This window comes from Lepisma saccharinum, chromosome 4 (assembly GCF_977018435.1).
Source record: "Lepisma saccharinum chromosome 4, izLepSacc3.1, whole genome shotgun sequence".
NCBI lineage: Eukaryota > Metazoa > Arthropoda > Insecta > Zygentoma > Lepismatidae > Lepisma > Lepisma saccharinum.
The window spans coordinates 109,301,107-109,326,505 of record NC_139232.1 but is presented as its reverse complement, the minus strand read 5'-3'; the positions used below and the strand labels follow the sequence as shown (position 1 = coordinate 109,326,505).

Genomic DNA, 25,399 nt, shown 5'->3' with positions numbered 1-25,399 from the left:
ATGGGCAAGTGAACTACGAGCATGGAATCAGGGGCCAATCATTATATAGTGCATAATAGTTATTCATACTTGATTATATTTTAATATTTAACTTTTCAGTCCACGCTGTCACATATGTACACCTTACTTCTGAGCCACTAATTTTTGTGTGTGACGGCTTTTTTGAGCTGAGGCCCGAGTTGCAACTTGTAAAGTTCAAACTCTGATATCAATTAAGGGAAACCATACATGTATTTTTCGTACTGTAAACAAAGTCTCGGGTCCCAAGTTAAAATAGTTACTTGTTATTACATACGTTGCTATTTTATTTTCGTTCTTACTCAACTCAGAAATTTTAATTGACAGTCTGACGCTCGGCTGATGGTCTGTAGGTGAGGCAACTCTCTCATTAGTGGGTCACGCTGTTAAAAGTTACCGTACAATTGACGATATCTTATCGTTCAAAATTAACAGCCTGCTTGTTAATTGAAGGGCTCAGGTGTAAAACATGGTAACCATGGTAACCAAAATGTCACTTACCATGTTTTTCACCCGAGCCCTTCAATTTACAAATATGGGATGCAGCCATCTTTTTTGTGACGACAAGTCTTCACCTCTATCTCTGTGCTGTGGGTATAATGAGAAGTAGACATGGCATTACTAACCGCTTGGAATATGTAACACACGGACACACACATAAATTTATACGTGTTACATAAAGGCCCTACGGCATTGCAACATGTAAGAAAATAAATTTTCAAGTTTTAGCTTGAATATTCTAGTTGCGTGAACCGTATTAAACACTGACTCACTGAGATTACAGTATAATTGCCGTGAACTATGTAAAGGCCGTTACTACCTTAGAAACCATGTTTCGAAATGTTTTACGGTACACCTTAAAAAAAAGGTTAGTGGAGAGATGACGATCCATAACAGTTTTTAGAGTATTAACGGTAATTGTATCGGTATCCTAATTAATGTAATTGTTATTATTCAGTTTTTAAAAATGTGTGTATCATCCTCCATTCTGATTAGCACAACGCGCTACGACGCCAGAGGTCCCGGGTTGGAATCACAGCCTGAGCTTAGGTGTTCTTTGTGAGTGTCCTTTCATCCATTTCAACATAAAATCACTCTTCTTCATCTTCGCGAATTGCTAAAAGTGACAGAAAAGCGAAGCAAAATAAACCAAATCAACCGCTCAATCAATTAAAAGTAGGCAACTACAATCATTACACATGTCTAGAAAATAAATATTTTTTTTTAGTTGCCAAGGATTTTTGAACAAATTTAGGATATTTTGGTTGTGCTGAATCTAAAATGAACATTAGTTTTGCAAAGTTGGCTCTAGTTCTTGAGATACTTGGTATCCTTCGATTTTAAGTTTATCTCAATAAGAGACGTAGATGATTACATGCAATACGACTTGCTTTTTATATTAGACTATAAAAAGTTTCCCTAGTCCATCCATTGCATAGAATATATTTATTAAATCTTAATGTTTCTTTGTTTGTTTCGTTTTCTTTTTATTTCTATTGTTGCGGGGAATGAGACGGCTACAGCTGGATTGCGCACACTTTTCCGGTTTTATCAGTGGTACGACTGATAAGCCGTTGACAAGCTGTCACAATGTACAGGATTGCGCACAAGAAATGAGGCGATGTTGTCAGATGTAAAATGTTCTCAAGCCGTTCTCACTTCTGTTGTGTTTGTTTGTGTGTGTGTGTGTGGACTTACACGTGTTTTTGCTGGAAGGGTAGCATTAGATAGGCATAGAGGATGAACCTGATTGGTGGACTAGAATGTAATGGTCGGTGTATCTCCGTATTTATACCGAAGGTCACGAGCTTCGATTGACAGAAGTGTTTGTTGTGCAGTCATTAACCTAACCTAACCTAACCTAACTTTTGAGTTTGAGTAAATTGGTATGAAAATTGTATCTTGACTTGCTACATTTATTGGTCAAATTATATTTGTTATTTAATCCTTAAGAGATTTACTATTTTATTTCTAATTTCTCTCTCTCTCTTCTTGTCTAAAGAAAGAAACAGTTTTGCGCACTGACTTTAAAGCTATCAAAGTGGCAACGTTCGATCAAAATCTGTGCGCAATTCTGGATCTAAAGTGTGCGCAATTCTGTTGCGGCGAATGAAACATGTGTTCTTCACGAACAGGCTGCGAAAGTGATCCTGATGCATCCTGCTGCATTTGTGGTGAATATTCTCTGCATAAACAAAGAAAAAACATCACTCACTTTGTAAAGGAAGCATATCTTGCATATTTTGGAATGCAGGTTGGAGACCAAGATGAGTCTTGGGTTCCCCATAAAGTTTGCAAAACCTGTATTTAATGTGTATGACATCGAAAAAATGGGGAAAGGAAAATCTGAACTTTGGTGTGGAAGACAAAGACCCACCATCACGTCTCTTATATCTGTATTGTGCATATGGAGGGCTTCAATCCTCACAAGAAACATAAATGGGAATATTCTGATTTGGAATTAGTGCGACGGCCTACACCTCATTGCGAAGATATTCCTACCAGTATTTGCCACATTTCCTGATCTCTCATTGTCAGATGTTGAGGAAGCGCAGGACTTGGCATGCAACACAGATGGTCATGCTAGTAGTGGGAGTGAATTATGGCCTCTTAATGCTAAGCCTTGTCTACTAGGAGGAAGTAAATTGTCCTAGCCCACCCCATTTTTGGCACCTAATTGGCGCTTGTGTGGTAGACTATTGCTGGGGTCTTCAACGTGATTGTTCCGATACCCACAAGGAAATCTCCGAAACGACGTTTTTCTCATCATAAGCATTATTAGTGATGAGATTTCATGCCTTTTTGTGTTTAGAAAGGTACAGCCATTTCTAAATTACTAGAGCCAATGTAGAAAAACTGATTTCATATTCGAAATCACAACAGCAAAGTTACCCTAAAATGACTCAAATTTCATTTGCAATATAAAGTGTGTTTACCAGTGTTATCTATGTTTATGCATTATCAAATTTTCTAATTTAAATAATAAACGGTAGCGTCCCGTTTTAGTAAAAATTTACAGGTACACATTTAAATTTTAATGGTAGAATATTGTAAAGTTTAGGCTAGCAGTGTTGTTGGATAGAAAGAGAAATTTAAAGTCTTAGACTGTCATCTTCCCCCCCCCCCCCTTATGTGTCGCCCCTGAGTTCAATTCATTCGAGATTTGTTAAAGGCGAGGTTCAGTCTGTGGCTGTTCTCCCACCTAATCCAGTTTATACATTTAACTCGTGTACAAAATCCAAGTATGAAAAAACGAAAAATGATTGCAAAGAAAAGACAAATTGAAAATAATATTTATTTATTTATTGAAATTCCAGTACAGCAGAAGCCATTTTAAACCTGAAAGAAACAATAGTAAAAACATTAATACAAGATGAAGAAGACACACAAATAAGAAAAAAACAGATTTACACACACAGATACACACATATATTCATACTAAACATTTCTGAGGAGGAGATCGACGCAAGGAAATTGAGATTGATGTACAGTCAACGGCAAAGATAATGGTAAGCAAATTGTCCACCACTATTTTCATTACCTTTTTTATTCTACATCCTGTGTTGCTTTAAGGAATGAAACTATGTTAGTTCGAAGCAGGCATTGTTCTCTGCTTATTGACTTATTTATTACAATTCATTGTCAAAACATTGTGTAATGCAGACCAAATTAAAATGGCGGTAGACAATTCGCCTACTGTTTCTTTCGCCATTGGGTGTACATAATTATGCCAGGTTTGTAAGATAATATAGAACAATGAATAGGTAATACGTGCTATTTGTGGGATCTTGAACAACGATTATGCTCATCTAAAAAAAAAAGTGCTACCCTGTGCTATGTACCACGCCATGAAGGCGTGTAGGGGGTGTAGGGTTAGGGCCCCACGTTTTCTTGATCACGACCGAAGGTGGGGATGATGTGATCAGCACCACGCCTCTGGCAGCCTTTAACCCCCAAAGTTTCCTCCAGGTACCCACTTTATACGACGCTGGGTGGGCGTGGGAGCCGCTTGAATAGGTGGAAACAATCCCGGTTCTCCCCCGCCGGGGATCAAACCCGGGTCTCTCTCTTGGTAGTCAGACGCCTTAACGACTGAGCTAGCGCGGCTTCATGCTCATCTAACAGTAGATTCTTTAACTCATTCTCAAATTTGTTAAGCGCTGCGACGCCAAGGGTCCCGGGTTCGAATCCCGGTCGGGCTTGGTTGTTTGTGAATGTCCATTCATCAATTTCATCATTTCATCACTCATCCTCATCTTCACAAATTAGCCAGAGGCACAAAACGCGAAGAAAAATAAACTAAATCAATCAATCAATTAATCAAATTTGTTAAGATTGGGGAGGGAGGTGGAGTTAATTCCACGTTTTTGCAGCTGAAAAGTGTAAAAGACGTTTTGAAAGTTTCCAGTGAGTGTTTGAAAGGCTCTCCTTTCTCCTCTACAGGTTTACCCTTCGGAACCCTGTTCACCGGTGACGGCAACGCGAAGCACTGCAGACGGAGGAAAGCGCGGACGGTTTTCTCCGACCAGCAGCTCACTGGGCTGGAGAAGAGGTTCGAGGCGCAGCGATACCTGTCCACGCCAGAGAGGGTGGAATTGGCCAACGCACTTAATTTATCAGAGACGCAGGTAAGTTCCGTTGGATATCCATCATCATCGCGCACCACGTCATGATAATCATTGTTCTATTTTGGGGCTATTGTACCCAACGACTTCCTCGTCTGCCTTTCCATGTGGAGATTCCTTAGTTTGTTGAGTTTGTTTTCAACCCATTTTATGGACAGAAAGGGTAATCAAGACTGGACCTACAGTTTAAACTGGGATCCGAACCCGGGACCCCTTGATTACAAGGTGACGAGTTACCACTACGGCATCGGGGAAGCCCTGAGATTCCACAGAGAATATTGTTCAGATTGTCTGTTAATTTACTAAAATATAGCGCAACCGTTTTTTACAATTTAAATTTGAATATACTTTAATACTAAGGATACATATTGTATAACCCGGTCTGTGAGCATGGGTGTTTGTGAGTGTCCATTCATCAAATTCATCATATCATAACGTATCCCCACCTTCGCGATTAACCAAAAGTGGCAGAAAAGCGAAGTAAAATAAACCAAACCAAATCTTCCTCCGTTATCTCTCTTTCTTACTTACTGACTTTCTCTATTTCTTACTCTATATATCTTCCTATCTCTCTTTCCGTTTCATCTATCTATCCTTAACATCATATATAACCTTCGTGGGTCTTTCTCCGTCCCCTTGTCTGTTTTTATGCCTCCATTTCTTTATATCACTTTCTCTCTACATATTTCCATCTGTCATTAATTCTCTTTACTATCTCTCAATAAACTTCCGTGCGTTCATGTGCGACTCTTGCTGTACTATAAATATTTCTTATAGGCTTCATCGTGAGCAGGAAGATTGCCTAAGACTAGAACCCACCCTTTCCACATGTCGCCAACTCCCCTGTCCTCCATGAGAAGCATCACGTACAATAATTCTGTCATTTTTCCGCACTTCAATTCCGAGGACGGCGCATGCACTGGGAGACAACTAAATCAATGCCGAATCTCGATCTGGATACTGACGTCCCTTCATCAATTTCATGAAACCATTACATATCATTGTCGACGCAATTAACCAAAAGAGGCAGAAAAGTGACCAATTTTTTTAAAAAAAAAACTCTCCGATTGTTTACAAATTTGAAGTCCTGTTATGAATCCACTTAAAATTCCCCGCGATTCTTTTAAAACTTGTGGTTGGTTCTAAATAGTTTGAATTTGAGTTTGTTTGAGATTTAAGTCCACTTTATGTACAGATAGGTTAATTGGGACTGGGCCTACAGTTTACAGTGGGATCCGAAGCATTATGCGCCTCCACCAGGTTTCAAAGCCGCCGGGATCCCTTGCTTACGTTACCACTACGCCATCGGGGAGACCCTAGGTTCGATATAGTGTATGCATAGATATCCGTTAATATCTTCCAATGAGTGTGGATGTAGTTCTTGGGGTTTTCCCACTTCCTCGTTGGCTGATGGTTTTTCCAGATATCTCCATAAAACCTACCTTACTTTGACCTGTTGGAGACATGTTGTGGGAGGTTTAACCCATATGCGAGGTGCCTTAGACCTTCACTCAGTAAAGAAGATATATTTGTCTGTTTCCTTCTCTTTCCGTAGGTGAAAACGTGGTTCCAGAACAGACGGATGAAGCACAAGAAGCAACTACGTAAGTTGAGCGAGGAGAAGCAGCAGCAAGGATCGAACCTCAGCCCAGCCAGGACGACGGACGACTATAGGGACCACGACAGGGGGGAAAGCGGTAGGTGGCTTGTGTCACAGCATCTTTAATGAAATTACTGCTTCATTTTTATTGGTTTTGTTGTAGTTGCTTGTATTATGATGGTTCTACAGTTCTCTGTCGTGGCTCGGTGCCTCATGTATTTATACTCGAACCTTCCCGATGGCGTAGTGGTAACGTCGTCGCCTTGTAATCAAGGAGTTCCGAGGTCGATATCCAGTGGAGACACATTGTAGTTCGGACTCCACTTTAAACTGTAGGTCCGGTCCTGGCTAGCCTTCCTGTGCATAAAACGAATTTAAAGAAAAACTCAACATGTTATTTATACATGTAAAAGTATGGTCCGTTATCTACATTCATAATGGAAGAATCGGGAATAGTGTATTTTACAATAATAATAATAATAATCGTTTATTTTAAGTGTTGAGCACAGTATGAAACCTAATACAGCACTAAGTCAAATACAAAAGTACAAAGTTACACGAATAAAATACATAAGCTGTAGAATAACATAACATAACAAGTTAGCATATTTACACTTCAAGTTACAGTTTTCAATGAGATCTATTATATCTCTGATACTAATAATTGTTTATTGTTATATAATATTGTGCAATTAACTGTGTATTGTTCTAATAATAATAATGATCATATTTATTGAAGTGAAGGTTCGATTAAACAACCACTATGTTATACAAAATTAAAAAATTGAATACATAATTATAAAATAAAACAGTGGATCCTACAATTTTATACATCAACATAAATTCAAATTGTAGGTTTCAACAAGATCAGCTACTAAACCTCTTGCTTTGTTTAGGCATGTGAGAATTGAGATATACCTATGGGAATATCTAGGAATTTTATAAGCTATATTATTCAAAAAGTATTCACTGTCAACTACGAAATTTAATATCTTCTCTACAAAATTTAACCTTTTCATTTTTCTTCTTTCTTCTAAGGAAAACATATTCAACTGTGATAACCATTCAGAGTAATGTTGGTCATAGTAATTTTTTTTAAACTTTGTGCATAATAACCTGATAAAAAGTTTTTGAACTGATTCAACTTTTTGAAGGTGACTGGTTGCAGTCAAAAACCATAATTCATTTGCATATGCAAGAATAGGACGAACTATCGTTTTATACAGGAATATTAAGGTATCTTCCTTTTTAAAAACTTTCCATGAGAAAAATATATAACCAAGCATTCTCTTTGCTCTTTTGCAAATTTCTGAAATATGCTCATCAAAAATGAGAGAGGAGTCTATTACTATTCCTAAGTCTTTATGACTGTCGCACACTTGGATTTTATTTTCATAAATAAAATAGTTGGAGACTATATAATGAACTTTCTTAGTACATCTTAAAACTTTACACTTTTTCAAGTTAATTTCCATTTCATTAATCTTGCACCAATATGTCATTCTATCGAGATCAGCCTGAAGTTGAGCGACATCATTATTTGTTAAAATACTCTTAAAAATTTTTATATCATCTGCATATAGTAAACATGTGCTAGATTTAAAACATAATGTAACATCATTGATAAAAGCAGAGAACAGAATTGGGCCAATAATGATAATAATAATAATAATGCCACAACCAGTCCCGTTACCGGAACGTCACTTCTTTAGAAACATATTTCACCCTCGCGGTAAGTTGACTCATACTGTCGCATCACGTCCTAATTTCATTCCACCACTTCCAGTCCATAATTTAAAAGCTACCCAGTTAGAAGTTCAAACGACATGTTGCTTTCTGTTCATCTCCTAAACCTGTTGTGTGTTGGGACTGGGACGAAACCGCCTGACATGTTAGAACCCTCTTTCTACAAGGTCATTAGGCGACCGCGAGCACCTGGAGTGAGCCCGCCGGCCGCAGCAGTGTTGCCCTGTCAAGAAAAGTGGAAAAAAAATACGATTAAAAAGAATTAATTAATTTTCGGGACGTTGATGCAACAAATGAAAATTCCAATCAGTGGTTCTCTAGATACATCCTTCCTTAGTGTTCAGTTAGAATTTGAAATTTTTCTGTCGACTGGTTCTTGAGATAATCGTGACCAAATCCACCCCATAAGCTTACATGGAAAATGCTCAAACTTTTCGCCCGGGTAGGAGATCACCTTAAGACCACATGACAAGCAACATGCGACAGGATGGCAGAACGGATCATCGCAGTGCCCAGATGTAATTGGTCTTCTAATACTTCTAGCGAATTCAGAAGTGAAAATGATGATATAGGGTAAAAGAAGGGATGTTCGCCATGCTGGGAATTTCGCCGTATTTGTGGTTTTTGTAATCGTAGATAGAAACTTTAGGTTGGAAACACTCACTGATGCCTGTAAAAAATTAAGTAACATGTGCCTTGTTTCCACTGAAAACTACAGTGTGGTGAGCGAACTAGCAAGCAAGCAGTACAGTTTGGAATGCGCAGTTGCGTCTACACAGAAGACAAAGAAAAGTGCCGAATTTCAATACTACATTGGATATTATAATTTCGTGGCAGATAAGAATTATTTATCTTCCTTTTAATTATTGATATCGTAACCTCAAACCTGAAGAATGTCGTGAAAAGATTTGCTTTGGCAAGCGTGCATGTACAGTGTCTCTCAAAAGTTTTAGGAAAACGACATTTTAAACTAGGCAACCCAATTTACACAAGGCGTTGGTGGGTTGCGTGTAGAGTTAGGCTCAATTTCAGGGTTGCCACATGCACAATAGATATTTATAAAATACGCGAAAGAAATAAAAACAAAGACGTGAGAGAAAACGAAAGGTGACAAAAGAGAGGAAAAAGAGAGACCGAAAGGAGAAGAGGAAAAGTAGAAGAGAGAAGAAAGAGAGGATAGACGAGGAGAGGAGATGTAGTGAGGAAAATGGTAAAAGATTCTAGGAGAGATGAGGAAAATGGAGCAAAGATGAGAGAAGAGGAGAGTGGAGAGTAAAGTAAAGGAGAGAAAAAGAGAAGAACGAAAATAAGAGGAGAGTGGAGAGTAAAGTAAAGGAGAGAAAAAGAGAAGAACGAAAATAAGAGGAGAAGAATGCAGTGGAGTCGGAAATCTAAGACAGGAGAGGAGATACGAGGTGGAGATGAGTGGGATGGAGATAAGATGCGAGAAAAGTAGGGAAGGCGATATGAGATAAAAGCAGAGCGAGCAGAAGGAGGGGAGAGGAGGAGAAGAGAAGAACAGAAGGGACTTAAGAGAAGAGGTACTTGCAGAAAATATCGTCTCAGCGTCAAGAATTGATGCATTGGTCAAATTATCGACATGAAACATTCAATAACATTTTGAAATGTATTAGATCGGTTCGAAATGAATTTTGGCTTAGTTCAGAGCAAGGTAAAATCTTCCATGTAAGATCTTTGATTTTACCTGCGATTATACCACTAAGAACATGAATGTAATTTGAATATTTATAAGAATTATCCAATTTTTGTCCACTTCTCGGTTCGTTGAAATGGAGACTTTGCAATTTAATATTTCCCCTCCCCCCATCGTTAATTCCAAACTGAATCATTCCGTTTCACACGGCGTGGACAATGAACACAATGGGATAGGTCTAAAACTTACGAAAATTTTCTGCCACCGGAAGGGTTTGAACCTACGACCATCAGATTGACAGTCCTGGACGGTAAACACTACCCTACAAGCTTTCGCTCCTAGAAGTAAGTAGAAGGAGCTGACCAATGTGAAATGTAGATGCAACTCTCCTCCTACATGTAATGTGCAAACAATACTTGTTTGTAACAAAGAAAACGAAGGTAGTACGACTCGGCGAAAACATTTAATGGAGAATTGCACATGATGAAAACTTTTCAATCGATATTTGCGGAAGTATCCTTGCATTGAACTCGTGTGGGAAAGGGGTAAAATTAGTATGTCCTGAATTGCCACAAATATAAATAGTTATTTCTATAATATTTGTCAATGTCTTTGAAGCAGTACACAATTATCGTTAGAGTATCATAATTCACGATGTTATACATGAAAATATCCCTTTTAATGTGTGTCAATTCATTTATTTGTTTATTTTTATAAATTCCATATGCAGAACAATGTAGCCACTATACATTGCTATTACAAATAATGTTACCATGCTCTTGTTTATAATAAAAGGAGAATAAAAAGAAAGAACACCTAGTATGGAGGATCGAACCGGGGACCGCTGGCAGCCCAATCGAGAACTCTAACCACTACACCAAGCCCTCACCTTCGATTGGAACAACAATTTTTAAGTATTCTGTCCCTCCAATATTGTAAATGTCGTTGGGTATACATGTAGTTGACCTTTTACTTTAATTTTGAATTGCTTTCTTGTAGTATAGCAGATATCTTAAAGAAATAATTTTCGAAGTTATGAAGAAAAACTAGAATATTGGTAGTTGCGAAAATGCGAGTTATTTCTTCTAACTTATTATTGTGATTAGACATTATTAATGGAAAATATCTAGAGGCTTGTTTCCCTTGGAGTTCTTAATTATTCTGTCGCGTGAATATTGTAAACGTTATCTTGCAAAAAGAAGTTCAATACTCTGATATAGCTCTGTACTTCTAGAATTACTCTATACACATGCATTTGAAATTTAACGCTGAATTTATTTCTTCGTTGTTAGTATATCTAAGCTTGTGAATATACTTTATTTGTAATTTAATAACGGTTACATGAACATCTACGAAATAGTTCCTTATAACAACCTCCGCTTGACCAATTTGCCAATATAAACAAATAAAAACTAACTAACTCTCTAGCCTTCTTAAACCCGAAGGTTCATGGCTGCAGCAACACAGGCCTTCCATCTGTCCCTATCTTGAGCAAGATCTATGTACTCTTTTCCATCCCTACCGATTTCCTTTAGGTCCATCTCAACCTTGTCCCTCCATCTTCGTCTTGGCCTTCCTACAGGTCTCTTACCATCTGGTTTCCCAACAAGAATCCTGTAAACTCCTCTTTCCTCTCCCATTCGTGCCACATGGCCTGCCCACCTAAGTCTTCTTGATTTAATTATTCTAATAATATCTGGACATGAATACAAATTATGTAGTTCTAAATTATGTAACCTTCTCCACTCACCTGTCTCCTCATCCCTTTTAGGTCCAAATATTTTCCTAAGGATCTTATTTTCAAATACTCTCAATTTATGTTCCTCTTTTAATGTAAGGGACCACGTTTCACACCCATATATTACTAAAGGCAAAATTACTGTTTTGTATATTTTAACTTTTAGTTTCTTAGATATTAAACGAGAAGACAAAAGTTTATGAAGAGAGAAGTAACATGCATTTCCTGAATTAAGCCTACTTTTTATTTCCTCTTTAATATAATTTTCATTTGTTAATATTACTCCTAAGTATTTGAATTTGGAAACTGGTTCAAACGAGTTGTTATCAATAATTAGATTTTGATTATTACCTAACTCTTGGTTTCGGCCTGTAAGCATATATTTAGTTTTCTCTTTGTTAACTTCCAAACCTATCTCTTTAGCAGTTTTGAAAAATATTTTAGCATTATTCTTAATCGTATTTATATCATCCCCCAGTAAGTCTACATCATCTGCATATGCTAACAACTGAGTCACACCATTTAATTTTAGTCCTTCTTTAGTTTCTTTTACCTTCCTTACAGCATATTCTAAGGCAAAATTAAAGAGCAATGGAGATAATGCATCTCCTTGCTTTAACCCCTCATGAATTATAAATTTGTCAGACATATTATTACCCACACGAATTTTACTTTCTGTTTCACTGGTGCATATTTTTATCATACTAACAAGCTTCTTAGGTATTCCAAACTCTACTAATATATTATATAATTTATCTCTTTTGACCGAATCATATGCTTTTTTGAAATCAATGAATAGCTGATGGACATTTTGATTATATTCCCACTTTTTTTCAAGTGTCTGTCTAATGTGAAAAATTTGATCTGTAGTTGATCTGTTACGTTTAAATCCACATTGATAATCACCTATAATTTCATTGGCATATGGGGTTAGTCTTGTTAAAAGAATGTTAGACAATATTTTGTATGTTGTTGAGAGTAGAGAAATTCCACGGTAATTATTGCAGTTCATTTTATCACCTTTTTTAAACACAGGAACAATTATGGATTCTTTCCACTGTTGAGGGATTTCTTCTTTATTCCATATTAAACAAATTAATTTACGAATTTGACATATTAATGAATTTCCACCATATTTAATTAACTCAGCTGGTATTAAATCAATGCCAGGTGCTTTGTTATTCTTAAGCCTTTTAATAGCATCTTTAACTTCAGTCAAGTTAGGTTCTGGAACTAAAGGTTCTGCTGTGTGTACTTCACTTACTTCTGATTTATCTCCTACATGGACATTTAAAAGGTCATTAAAGTAGTTCTTCCATCTATTTAGAATATCGCTTGGGTCAGCTAGAAAATCACCATCTTTATCTTTTATCAAGTTTACTTTAGGTTGCCACCCCTTTCTAAATTCATTTACACCTTTATATAAATCTCTGATATTTTTATTTTTGCTGTTTGTTTCAATTTCGTTAATTTTGCTTTTCAAGTAATCTCTTTTTTTACTTCTAAACGTGCGGTTAACTTCTCGCTTTATTGTATTATAATTGCTTAGATTTGTATCATCCGAGTTATTTAACCACCTAAGTCTAGCCTGATTTCTTATTTCTATTAGATTATGACATTCATTATCAAACCATGGCTTACCTTTTCTCGGTTTATGGTATCCTATACTTTCTTTCGCTGCTGATTCTATTGCATTACGTATGTGCTCCCAATTCTTATTTACGTCTGTTTCATTTATATTTTCAATATAAACAAATGGAATACAGATTGTCTTCGAGCTTACTTTGATAAAAAGGAGCGGATACACGTATTACTATCCCAATACTTATTCAATAAGATTTCTTGTTTGTCAGAAATTATGACTTAAACTATTGCATGTTGAGTTAGCCGCCTCTGATGAAATCTATCATTCTTCAGATTCTCTTTCAAATTCGACTCTGGTCACTTGTAACGTGCTGGGTGCGTTTTGCGATAAGAAGCGGCCTTGAATAGCGTGAGTGAGTCACTTTGAACGCGAACAAGCGACGTTACCAAGCTTGTCTACCTTTGAAAACCAAGTCATTTTTATTTCACCGTTTCCGAACGCGATTGCTATTGTAGAAGTATATATTCTCTGAACAGAGCACGAAAGGAAATTTGACCAATATTCTCCCGTCGTTTAAAACCAAATATTAAACGAAAAGTTCACGATTGTCAATAAACCTATCTGAGCATAAGGTGGATGTAATTAATAAAGTTAATAGAAAGATTCTCCAAAATTTCTCTCCCACTGTCTACGTCAGGCCAGTACCCAGGGGGGGCATAGGGGCCATGCCATCCTCGAACCCTGAAAAAATATTTAAATGTGAACCTATCAATAACTACGAAAATAACATCGTCGATATTAGAAATGTGTAAAAATTTCAATTTTGTTCTTACATAAATGAATCTGTTCCTTGCGCAAAAGTCTTCAGGCTGCAATATTGGGTAGTTTTAGTTTTATAATCATTGATGCAAGGCTACCAGACGTCCGATTCAGCGATTTAGTCAGACAGTGCGTTACTTTCAATCCCTGTCCCGACTTTTTCGAACTGCAATCGTGATGAGAGAATGTCTCTTTATTCTTAACACACAATTAGACATGTTCTTTATTGTAATAATAATTCCTAGTACGCAACATTTAATTTAAAAATATATTATTTTCTAAACATAGAACTATCATGACTTTTCAATGGCGCTCGCACTATTTGAACTATTTTGTAATATCTGTCTGTCTCTCTCTCTCTTATATAATAATAATAATCCTTTGCGCAACAGCCCCTCTCTCTTATATATATATATATATATATATATATATATATATATATATATATATATATATATATATATATTTGGGTCTGGGCCCTCGCTCAAAGAAATCCTACGTATGGGCCTGGTCTAAGTCAGTGACAGAAATGCAAGCAATATTATTATTTATTTTTAACCGAATGAAAGGAATGTGGAAGAATTTAAAAGAAATAAAAAAGAGCAGAACGACTGTTACTCTAGTTTAAAAATTGTTCTTCATCGAGGAAGAAAAATAAGAAGTATTTATTCCAGCACCTTAACACAGTGTCCCACGAGTCTGTCTTGAGTAATACTGTCAAATGTGAAGTGATTTTATGAATAAAATTTTCCGCCTGTTTACGTCTAACGTTTGGTAGTTCGCAAACGGTGTAATTATTTCGTGTTACCTTACGCAACAGCAACTACATTTCATAAGACTGTTCTGAACACGACACTTGCGTCAGTAAACAAACATTTCGTCTGTTGAAGTATCTTAGGAAAAGAATATAGTCCTGCAATGTTCAAGCCTCTAGATATTTTCCAGTAATAAGAAGAAATAACTCGCATTTTCGCAACTACCAATATTCTAGTTTTTCTTCATAACTTCGAAAATTATTTCTTTAAGATATCTGCTATACTACAAGAAAGCAATTCAAAATTAAAGTAAAAGGTCAACTACATGTATACCCAACGACATTTACAATATTGGAGGGACAGAATACTTAAAAATTGTTGTTCCAATCGAAGGTGAGGGCTTGGTGTAGTGGTTAGAGTTCTCGATTGGGCTGCCAGCGGTCCCCGGTTCGATCCTCCATACTAGGTGTTCTTTCTTTTTATTCTCCTTTTATTATAAACAAGAGCATGGTAACATTATTTGTAATAGCAATGTATAGTGGCTACATTGTTCTGCATATGGAATTTATAAAAATAAACAAATAAATGAATTGACACACATTAAAAGGGATATTTTCATGTATAACATCGTGAATTATGATACTCTAACGATAATTGTGTACTGCTTCAAAGACATTGACAAATATTATAGAAATAACTATTTATATTTGTGGCAATTCAGGACATACTAATTTTACCCCTTTCCCACACGAGTTCAATGCAAGGATACTTCCGCAAATATCGATTGAAAAGTTTTCATCATGTGCAATTCTCCATTAAATGTTTTCGCCGAGTCGTACTACCTTCGTTTTCTTTGTTACAAACAAGTATTGTTTGCACATTACATGTAGGAGGAGAGTTGCATCTACATTTCACATTGGTCAGCTCCTTCTACTTACATTCAGGAGCGAAAGCTTGTAGGGTAGTGTTTACCTTCCAGGACTGTCAATCTGATGGTCGTAGGTTCAAACCCTTCCGGTGGCAGAAAATTTTCGTAAGTTTTAGACCTATCCCATTGTGTTCATTGTCCACGCCGTGTGAAACGGAATGATTCAGTTTGGAATTAACGATGGGGGGAGGGGAAATATTAAATTGCAAAGTCTCCATTTCAACGAACCGAGAAGTGGACAAAAATTGGATAATTCTTATAAATATTCAAATTACATTCATGTTTTTAGTGGTATAATCGCAGGTAAAATCAAAGATCTTACATGGAAGATTTTACCTTGCTCTGAACTAAGCCAAAATTCATTTCGAACCGATCTAATACATTTCAAAATGTTATTGAATGTTTCATGTCGATAATTTGACCAATGCATCAATTCTTGACGCTGAGACGATATTTTCTGCAAGTACCTCTTCTCTTAAGTCCCTTCTGTTCTTCTCTTCTCCTCCTCTCCCCTCCTTCTGCTCGCTCTGCTTTTATCTCATATCGCCTTCCCTACTTTTCTCGCATCTTATCTCCATCCCACTCATCTCCACCTCGTATCTCCTCTCCTGTCTTAGATTTCCGACTCCACTGCATTCTTCTCCTCTTATTTTCGTTCTTCTCTTTTTCTCTCCTTTACTTTACTCTCCACTCTCCTCTTATTTTCGTTCTTCTCTTTTTCTCTCCTTTACTTTACTCTCCACTCTCCTCTTCTCTCATCTTTGCTCCATTTTCCTCATCTCTCCTAGAATCTTTTACCATTTTCCTCACTACATCTCCTCTCCTCGTCTATCCTCTCTTTCTTCTCTCTTCTACTTTTCCTCTTCTCCTTTCGGTCTCTCTTTTTCCTCTCTTTTGTCACCTTTCGTTTTCTCTCACGTCTTTGTTTTTATTTCTTTCGCGTATTTTATAAATATCTATTGTGCATGTGGCAACCCTGAAATTGAGCCTAACTCTACACGCAACCCACCAACGCCTTGTGTAAATTGGGTTGCCTAGTTTAAAATGTCGTTGTCCTAAAACTTTTGAGAGACACTGTACAAGTAAACATAAGTTGTTTTCTTTCGACTATGCATTTGCCGGTAAATTCGCCAGAGTAACAGAAAATGTGTCGAATTTCCCTTCTTACAGGCGATCTTTCACACACAACTTGTTCACAATGCATATGAACATTTAGGCCTATGTTTCTTAAACATGTTTGTATTGTATCTTTATAAGCAGTTTTGTATCGTATCAATCCTTAAGATTGTATGTTTATTTTATTAAGTCTCTCTGAACGCTTCATGTTGACCAGGGCATTCACTTGTTTTTCTCAGCTGTCTCAAGCGTCTTAGGCATGTTTACAATGCATTGTGTTGTGCCATGCAAACCTCCTGAGCATTCAGGAAACAGGTAATACTTCTGGTTATGGTGTCAGCGGTTTGCATGGTAGCAATTATATTAAACACACGATTCGGCGATTCGGCATTGAGGAAGAGCTCGATGGCCAGGGGATATAGGGGTGAGACAAGCTGGGAGGTGACTGACTTTGGAGATTGAGCGGAGAGAGAGAAGGTGGTCAGCAAGGCAGTAGGTGAGGAGGAGAACAACGCTCTGGTCGACAAACAGGAGATAAGCTTACAGAGGACTTAATAAAATAAACATACAATCTTAGGGATTGATACGGTATTGTCATTTGTAGGTCTTTTACACTTTGTTGTCCGAGTTATTGGCAACAACTTGGTATTTCGTACACTTAAACTGACGATAAAATGATAAATAAGTTATATGGCGAATTTCCCTGCATGTGGCGGGAATTTCGCCACTTTTTCTCATTTTAGTATTTTTATATTACGTCATAAGTATAAGTAACACAGTATTTGTGTTATATTCCTCATAATCCACAATGACTACTTTTTGTATCGTATAAATTTTGTCCTCCCCCAATTCGTTTAGAAGGGGAAAAATGAAAAGCATTTTTGGTGGCGAACTTCCCCTCCTACCCTACCATATGGTTACCTTTAACTTATGTTTTATACATCTTAATGAGCCGCAGTAGCTCAGTTGGTAGAATAGTAGAGCATCTAGCAACCACGCGGAAGACGCAGACTCGGTGACCTGGACCAGGAATTTTTCCAGGCATTTCCCTGTTTCTGGGCGGCTCTGAGAACCACCCAGCCTCGTATAAATGCGTACCAGGGGGAAAAAGCAGCCGGACGTGATACTGAATCACATAATTCCAATTATGACCGAGATCAAGAATATGTGGAGCTCGACTTCCACATCACCACATATATGCCTTCATGGCATGTTTGCCGGCTCTCGTAGCGGAGTGGTTAGCACATTGCGCTACGACGCCAGGGGTCCCGGGTTCGAATCCTGGTCTAGGCATTGATGTTTATGAGTGTCCATTCATCAATTTCATCACATCATCCCCATCTTCGCAAATTAGGCAAAAGTAGCACAAAAGGAGAAGTAAAATAATTCAAATAAAAGATTGATTGATTCATTCATTCATTCATTTAGTTTATTTTACTTCGCGTTTTGTGCCTCTTGGCTAACTTGCGAAGATGGGGATGAGTGATAAAATGATGAAATTGATGAATGAACATTCACAAACAACCAAGCCCCACCGGGATTCGAACCCGGGACCCTTGGCGTCGCAGCGCGATGTGCTAACCACTTTTTTTTTTTTAGCACAAAAAAGAATACCTCTACGCGGTGGTATCCCCCCTCATTCACACATTTCAATATTTACAGTATTCTAAGTTTTTCACGTTTTGGACAAACACAAATACCCATGCCTTACCCGGGACTCGAACCCGGAACCCCTGGCGTTGCAGCGCACTGTGCTAACCACTCGGCCATAGGGTCGGGCTCACATAAAAGAGAAAAGGAATGTCATGTTTGCGCACCTTTACCTTTATACATCTTATAAGAAGCCGTTGACTTTTTTTTATAGTGATTAATGTAAAACCGTGAAGGGTATTACGTCCACATTAAGATTTATGTACATTTTAGTATTTGTATAAATGATTTGTTCGAAACTAATTATTTTCCGTGTTAAATTAATATTCGTGATGAGGATTTCGTTAGAACCATATAATGTTTATGACATCTGTCGATTTAATATTGAACAACAAGATGGAAACATGATAATGCAAGAGTTAAGTCGACTTTTTGTGGCCAAGTATATTATTTTCCCCCCATAGTTTAAATACTACTGATACGTACTACCATGACATTAATTCCGGCTTTAATTCGTTCAAACGTGTGAGTGAAATTGCTGAACTAAATTTGCCGATTTCTTCAAATAATTTAAATTTCTTATTTATTCTTGTTTCTTCATTTGGAATCCCTCTGAAAAATCGAAAAACTTCCTCTTCCATTATGATTTTTGAGGTTGATTGATTTGGTTTGTTTTATAGGGTGAGCCAGTCAAACGGGAAGATTTAAAAAAATCACAAAAAATAGAGAAAGCAAATATTGGTTAATTTTTGAACATGAATGTACTGTACATGAGTTGAAATTGCTAGTGTACCTGAAAAATGTTCATTTTTTTTAATATGGTGATGGCGTTCTTGGTTTTGCACACATTGTCGGAGTCGGAGTAAATCATCCTATGACGTTATGCTGACATATTGGTAACCTTTTTCCTGCTGTCCTCGATGACTATGACCCAGATGAAGAAGCGCTCTTCCAGCAAGATGGTGCAACTAGCCATACCGCCAGAGTGTCTATGGATGTGCTTAGACTCGCATTTCATGGTCGTCTCATCAGCACATTCGGCGATATTCCGTGGCCTGCCCGTTCACCTGATTTAAAGGCTCCTCAAATCCAAAGTATTCAAGGACAACCCTCCCAAGAACCAGGGATGATTTGAAGGAGCGAATTCGGCAAGAGATCCACAACATTCCGTTGGAGATGCTACGAAGCGTCATGGGCAGATTTACTCTGAGACTCCTACAATCTGTGCAACACCTAGGACGCCATCTTACTGACACCATGTTAGAAAAAAAACATTTTTCAGGTACACTAGTAATTTCAACTCATGTACAGTACGTTCATGTTCAAAAATTAACTAATACTTGATGTATCTATTTTTTGTGAATTTTTTAAATCTTCCCGTTTGACTTCCACCCTATAGTTAACTTTTATGCTACTTTTGGCTAATTGCGAAAATGAGGATGAATGATGATGTAATGAAATTGATGAAAATACACTAACAAAGAACACAACACCCATGCCCAGGTCGGAGTTCAAACCCAGAACACCTGGCGTAGTAGCGTGCTGTGCTAACCACTACGCCACGGAGGCCGGGTTTTTAGTAGCTGCGTGCCAAAAGTTTATTTTTGCTACATAAGGGGTGGTCAACTCTCGACATGCGTGCCGCTAGTATTGTTTAAGTGGCACGTGCAATGTTGTCACATTTATAAATTTAATAATTTATTTTACAATTAATGAAGTACATTGTAACTGAAATTAAATTGTATGTACGAAATTTGCAAATCAGTTTCCAAGGGATGTAGCCCTCTCCTGCCCCCTTACCAGCGACCTCTGCAAACAATATGGCTTCCCTCCCATGTTCATTTCTTGAGGAACATTGTTCTCACTCTCTCTCTCTCTCTCTGTATGTAGAATATTTAGGTTTGCTTTCACGGATTTCAAATATAAAATACAAAATAAATAATACATAATTATATGTAGAATTAAATATACGAGGGATATTTAAAAAGGTTACACCTGGTACCGCGTTGTAGTGGAATTGCGCAATTCATTTGGTGCATGCGCACCACAGTCGTGAACATTTTGAGCACTAACACAGTTGTGCGGTCCACAGGACCTCTATGAAAAAAGGAATATAAATATATCGAGACATATTTTAAATGATGTGAATTTAATCATGTCTTGTGCTTTGTTATTCACTGAACACAATTATTTTTTAACTTCCCTCAAAAAAATATTTTGTTTATATTGTGAGTTTAAGCAAAACAAATACACCAATCCAAAATATCTGTTAACTGAGTATTTACACACAGCTGATCAACGTGAATTTAGTCCTTAGTTATTGTTTAACATTCATTCTTCAAAACCACGGGTCCCTCTTGTTACGTACCCAATAGGACCAAGTAATGTGAATAGTTTGCCAAAGACGAATAGAGATGGCAGCACCAGGCGTGCAAGGTTAAGAATTGGCATAATATATGTGAATAATTTCATAAATAAGAACAAAGCAAATTGGAAAGATGAAAAACAATAGAATATATTATAAGAAGACAAAGAATAAGTATGAAAGAAGTAAATTAATATATATATTTTATAAATCAAGTCAGTTATCACATGTAAGTTAATATGAAAATTGAGGAAGTCAAAGCACTGATACAAGTTTGGGTCTTTGAACAGATATTGCATCTGTATGATTGATTTACCATTCCTATAGGGGAAATTTTGTTTACATCAGTGGCGAGCGCGTTCTGATCGACGCCCCACAGCACTCTTTGGTTGCGCAGTTTAACTGTAGCACCTACTTGGATGCGCATGTCAATCGGCTGCACCAAGTATACACTCTGTTGTACCTAGTTAGTGGTGGCGCGTTCCAATTGCAGCCCCAAGGGAGGATATTAGTATTATTCCCAAAGCTTAAAGGAACTCGTTAAATAGTCAAAACCTAAATTGAAATCCATAAGGAAGTTAACAAAAAAGACGAGAAGGAAGTCCAGATCCAGAACGTCCATTAAGAGGAAGTCCAGATCCTACATATTGAGAAGGAAGTCCCGATCCAGACCATCCATTAAGAAGGAAGTCCCGATCCAGACTGTCCATTGAGAAGGAAGTCCCGATCCAGACCGTCCATTAAGAAGGAAGTCCAGATCCAGATCTGTCCATTGAGAAGGAAGTCCAGATAGAAGAATATACAGATAGAGAAAATAAAATAATAAAAAGCATAGAAGAAAGTAGCTTATCATGTAAATATTCTTACTCCATGTATCCTGTGTTTAAATAATATATTCGTTTAAACGTCTCCATTGGAAGGCATCCTGTCTGGTTTCGTTGTCTACAAAGAACCCTACCCTGTAGATAAGCTAGCTGAGTTTTAAGATTAAGGTTTATGTACCTTTGCACCAAATGAAGGTAGCACTCTTTCAGTATATGCCACAAATAAAAAATCTGCCATTCTCTTGTCTATTGATCATAATAAATCGTCGGTGATTTTAACTCTCAAACACAGTCGTGACGTCCGCGGGACCGCAGTATATAAATAGAACACCACAGAAGCAGATGATGCAACCTTTCCCTTCACGCTTTCACAGCACACTGAAGTTGAGGAAGGTACTGAAAGAAAGGTAGCCTCAAGGTCAACACCACTGGCGGGGTAACAAGCAAAAGGAACACTCCGGTCCGTGGGACGTCACAACTGTAGTTGCGGGTTAATATCCTTGTCTCGCTAGTGAGTCACTTACGTTGGTGTCTTAGCAACGGTTCGCAATGACTCGTCTTCTGGAAACTTACACCAAGCTCGAGGTAAGAGAAACTGAACGATTTATGTGGGCGAAATGTCTCAATTCAGAGATTCGTCGTGAATTGACGACGCTCTACGGGGCAAATGTCGCGTCCAGCCATGGTTAAGTGGTGTCGGTAGATCGAATGCTGCACAGCGCACGAGTCACACAAGACAGAGTTTTGGATGGTTGATATGGCGGCATCCACCGTACAGTCCCGATCTTTCGCTGTGAAAATTTTCTAGAAGATGGCACCACTGCCACTTTCTCAAAAAATAAGGACTGAATAACGTACATTGTCTGTTCCGTAATGATCTCTAACTTTCCACGCGTTCATTCTCTTGACGACGACAGCGACGCCGACGGAAGAAGGACAAAGCTCTTCCCTCTCCTTAGAAGGCAAAATAACCTTTTCTTTTCCTGCTTTCTACTTCGAATCGCTCGCTAAAAGGCCCTTTTCTGCTCCGAAACGAAGGCATAAAGGGAAATATAACACATCCATTCCCTTTGAACTGGTAATTGCATTTCTACCGATTGGCCCCGTTATTAGTTTCCAGTTCACACAAATTACGTAAAAATATTTGCTTTATTCAATTACCCGGAGACAATATTCGGAGCATTATGCACATTACAGATCCATGCTTTTATCATTCTGGGTCCAATTACAAGTTGACGATCTCACAGACGAGACTTTTCTGCAGCCATTAGTTCTCCGCGAGTGCCTGGTATTATGGCTGAATGAAGAAGACGTATGAATTTCAAATTGAATTACGAATCGGAGGCATTTCCCTTCTTACAGCCTCTTTGAACCTCCTCCCCTGGCTCTTCCCCCCGTTTCTAAGGTTCTGTTCCCGCGTTGTCAGCTCGTCATTGTTTCGTGACGTCACTCTGATGCGCAGAATCGTGCGCGCTTTCGTTTCAAGAGTTGGAGAACCTTTTCAACTCGTGATGTGGATTTTGGTAAGATTTCGGTTAAATTTGAGGTGCTGCAACCTGGGGCGACTTAAGATTAAAATTTTCGACCGGCTAGGTGAATTTCTGGCACCCCCGCACACTTTCCACCCTGCCCCCTCCCCATATTTCTAACCTGGTCCTCCAAATTTCCACCTTCTCCAAACACAAACATGTCCGTATTATATATTTACGGTTTTAGTAACGTAAAATAATGCCCTTATTTTAAAAATACTTTAAGTGTTATAACACCATTAAGCCTTGTTTCCATGATTATGAAAAACTAAGTATGCTGACCAAGGCAGTGATTTATTTTATTAAAAACATAAACTAAACGTAACGTTTCAACCTTCTAGAAAGGTTTGTACTTTTGTACTTGATACAGAGTCTGATGAAGACCTTGCTAGAAGGTTGAAACGTTACGTTTAGATTATGTTTTTAATAAAATAAATTACTGCCTTGGTCAGCATACTTAGTTTTTCATAATTTAAGTGTTAGTGTTAAAGATCACATTTATTGCAAGCATGTGTTTAATTAATACCTAAATTATGACGTCAAAAGAACAGTAATGTATTATTTCAAATTGCTACCTGATTTTTCAATATACTTATTGTTATGCAGCAGTAACCTCAATTCATTCTTGTCAATAATACAGCTCTTTTTAAACCAAATAACCACCACGAGGAGGCACATAGGATTGGGATCCGACTTTAAACTAATGATCCAGTCCCGTTTATCATTTATGTGCATAAAGTGTGCATACGCTTACGTAATCAGAAATAATATTTAAGGGGGACGCCCTCTGAATACGACGCCCTGGCCCTTAAGCCGCCCGTGGCTGCGACTCTCATTTTGGTTCAGCCCTAAAATCGGAATTAGATTGAAACTGCAAGGTGACTCTTTCTATCAACAGTTCAGGATATTCTCTCACAAGAGAACGATTCACTTTATTATTAGTATCATTCTCGGAACATCATATTTCATTTACACACTGATCTGACGTTATTGATGAATTCCTCTCAGGCATCTTCGAACTGTTTTCCTTCTCTAATTTTGGCGGGAAAAGACAAGATCAAGAAAATTTGCATGGGGGCAGTGTTATTTCCATTTTAGGGGCACAGAAAAATCATACGACCCATACTTCCATGGGGGTTCTTTCCATCCCAGCCCCCAGTTGAATATAGTGTTCTTTAACACTAGTTTACTCATGGGAGGGCTACCAGACCCAACACCTTTTGTTTTTCGATTTTTCAACTGTTAATATTTTCCTAATTTATTCCAAATAAATTTCATTATTCCCTAGAGTGTTCCCAATGTTTCTGTATTACTTTTGTTCATAATTTCATAAACGTAACATACGTAGGAGGCAAAATATACGCGGTTGGCCTGTCAGGCTCCCCTTGGGATGTGTGTCCCGACATGACACATGTGAATAATCGATTCAATGATGATATTTTTGTAGTTATATAGTAATTATAGTAACTACAAAAACATCATTAATAAAAACAAGAACCAATTCATAGTGTCATATAAATGTAAAGATGCGAAAGTAATGTGTTTTTTTTATTATTACTGAATATTAACGAAACAATTGTGTGACACTTATGCAAACTACAGTTAATAATTGGTTCTAGTTTTTTTTTATGAATGTTACTGATTTTTGTAATTAATATATAACTGTAATTATTTAAACAACACAGGAAGCAGTGATTCAATAACAGAATGTTTGGGTTTCCAAAGCCCCTCTTTCTCAGGTAAGTTAGTTTCTTGTACCGCACGGGTCACACACTAGAACTCTGAGGCTTTCAATTCGTATATATCTTTTTAAAATGACTGGAAACTTTATGGACACCCTGTATTTCTTAAGGTGATCCCTTTCTTTCAGATGTACCGGTGGATTTCTCCAGGCATCCACCAGATGTCAGCAGCAGCAAATCAGAGACGGCGGGCGTTGCGAACAGTTGTCCCTGCAGCGAGACAGAAGATGAAATAGATATCGTAGGAGAAGAAAGAGACAGTGTTGGAAGGTTAGGAGTGTAGACAAGGAGACAATAACCTCAAATAACCAAAGATGGACAATCACGTAATGAACGCAATCAGCTGTACAAACTGTGCAAAAAAAGAAAAGGTGTCGAATCAGAAAATTTTGTATTCATCCCTAGCATCCTTAGCCTGGTACGGCCCAAGTGGCGAAAAGGTCTGTGCAAATTAGTGCTACTTGGCTCGTCCCCTGCTGTGGAACCTAGGAATACATGTGCATCCGACTGTACACTCTTTTCACTCCCGGCTGTAACGGTGGGGAGTATCACTCGCTTCGAAGTTTGTGTGTGCTTAGTGTACGGGTTAGAACATCAAACTAAATTTCTTATTATGTCAACGATATACCGAGGTTCGAATCCGGAATCGCCTGGCGTTTCAAAGCGTGATGGACGGATATTGTTTACTACAACTTTTGTTGGAAA

General features: G+C 37.7%; 1 protein-coding gene across 1 annotated transcript; it reads left to right on the top strand.

Moving 5' to 3' along the window:
- On the top strand, positions 1–24,977 carry bsh (brain-specific homeobox). Its single transcript, XM_083121507.1, has 4 exons — positions 1–4; positions 4,462–4,646; positions 6,199–6,340; positions 24,823–24,977. The coding sequence occupies exons 1-4, from the start codon at positions 1–3 to the stop codon at positions 24,975–24,977; spliced, it is 486 nt and encodes a 161-aa protein (XP_082977633.1).
- The last annotated feature ends 422 nt before the right edge of the window (positions 24,978–25,399 follow it).

What these genes read in the sequence shown, in the direction of transcription:
- bsh (XM_083121507.1), top strand. An exon ending in TTAATTTATCAGAGACGCAG is followed by an intron (nt 4,647 to 6,198) that starts GTAAGTTCCGTT and finishes CTCTTTCCGTAG; the next exon opens with GTGAAAACGTGGTTCCAGAA. An exon ending in CCACGACAGGGGGGAAAGCG is followed by an intron (nt 6,341 to 24,822) that starts GTAGGTGGCTTG and finishes CCTTTCTTTCAG; the next exon opens with ATGTACCGGTGGATTTCTCC.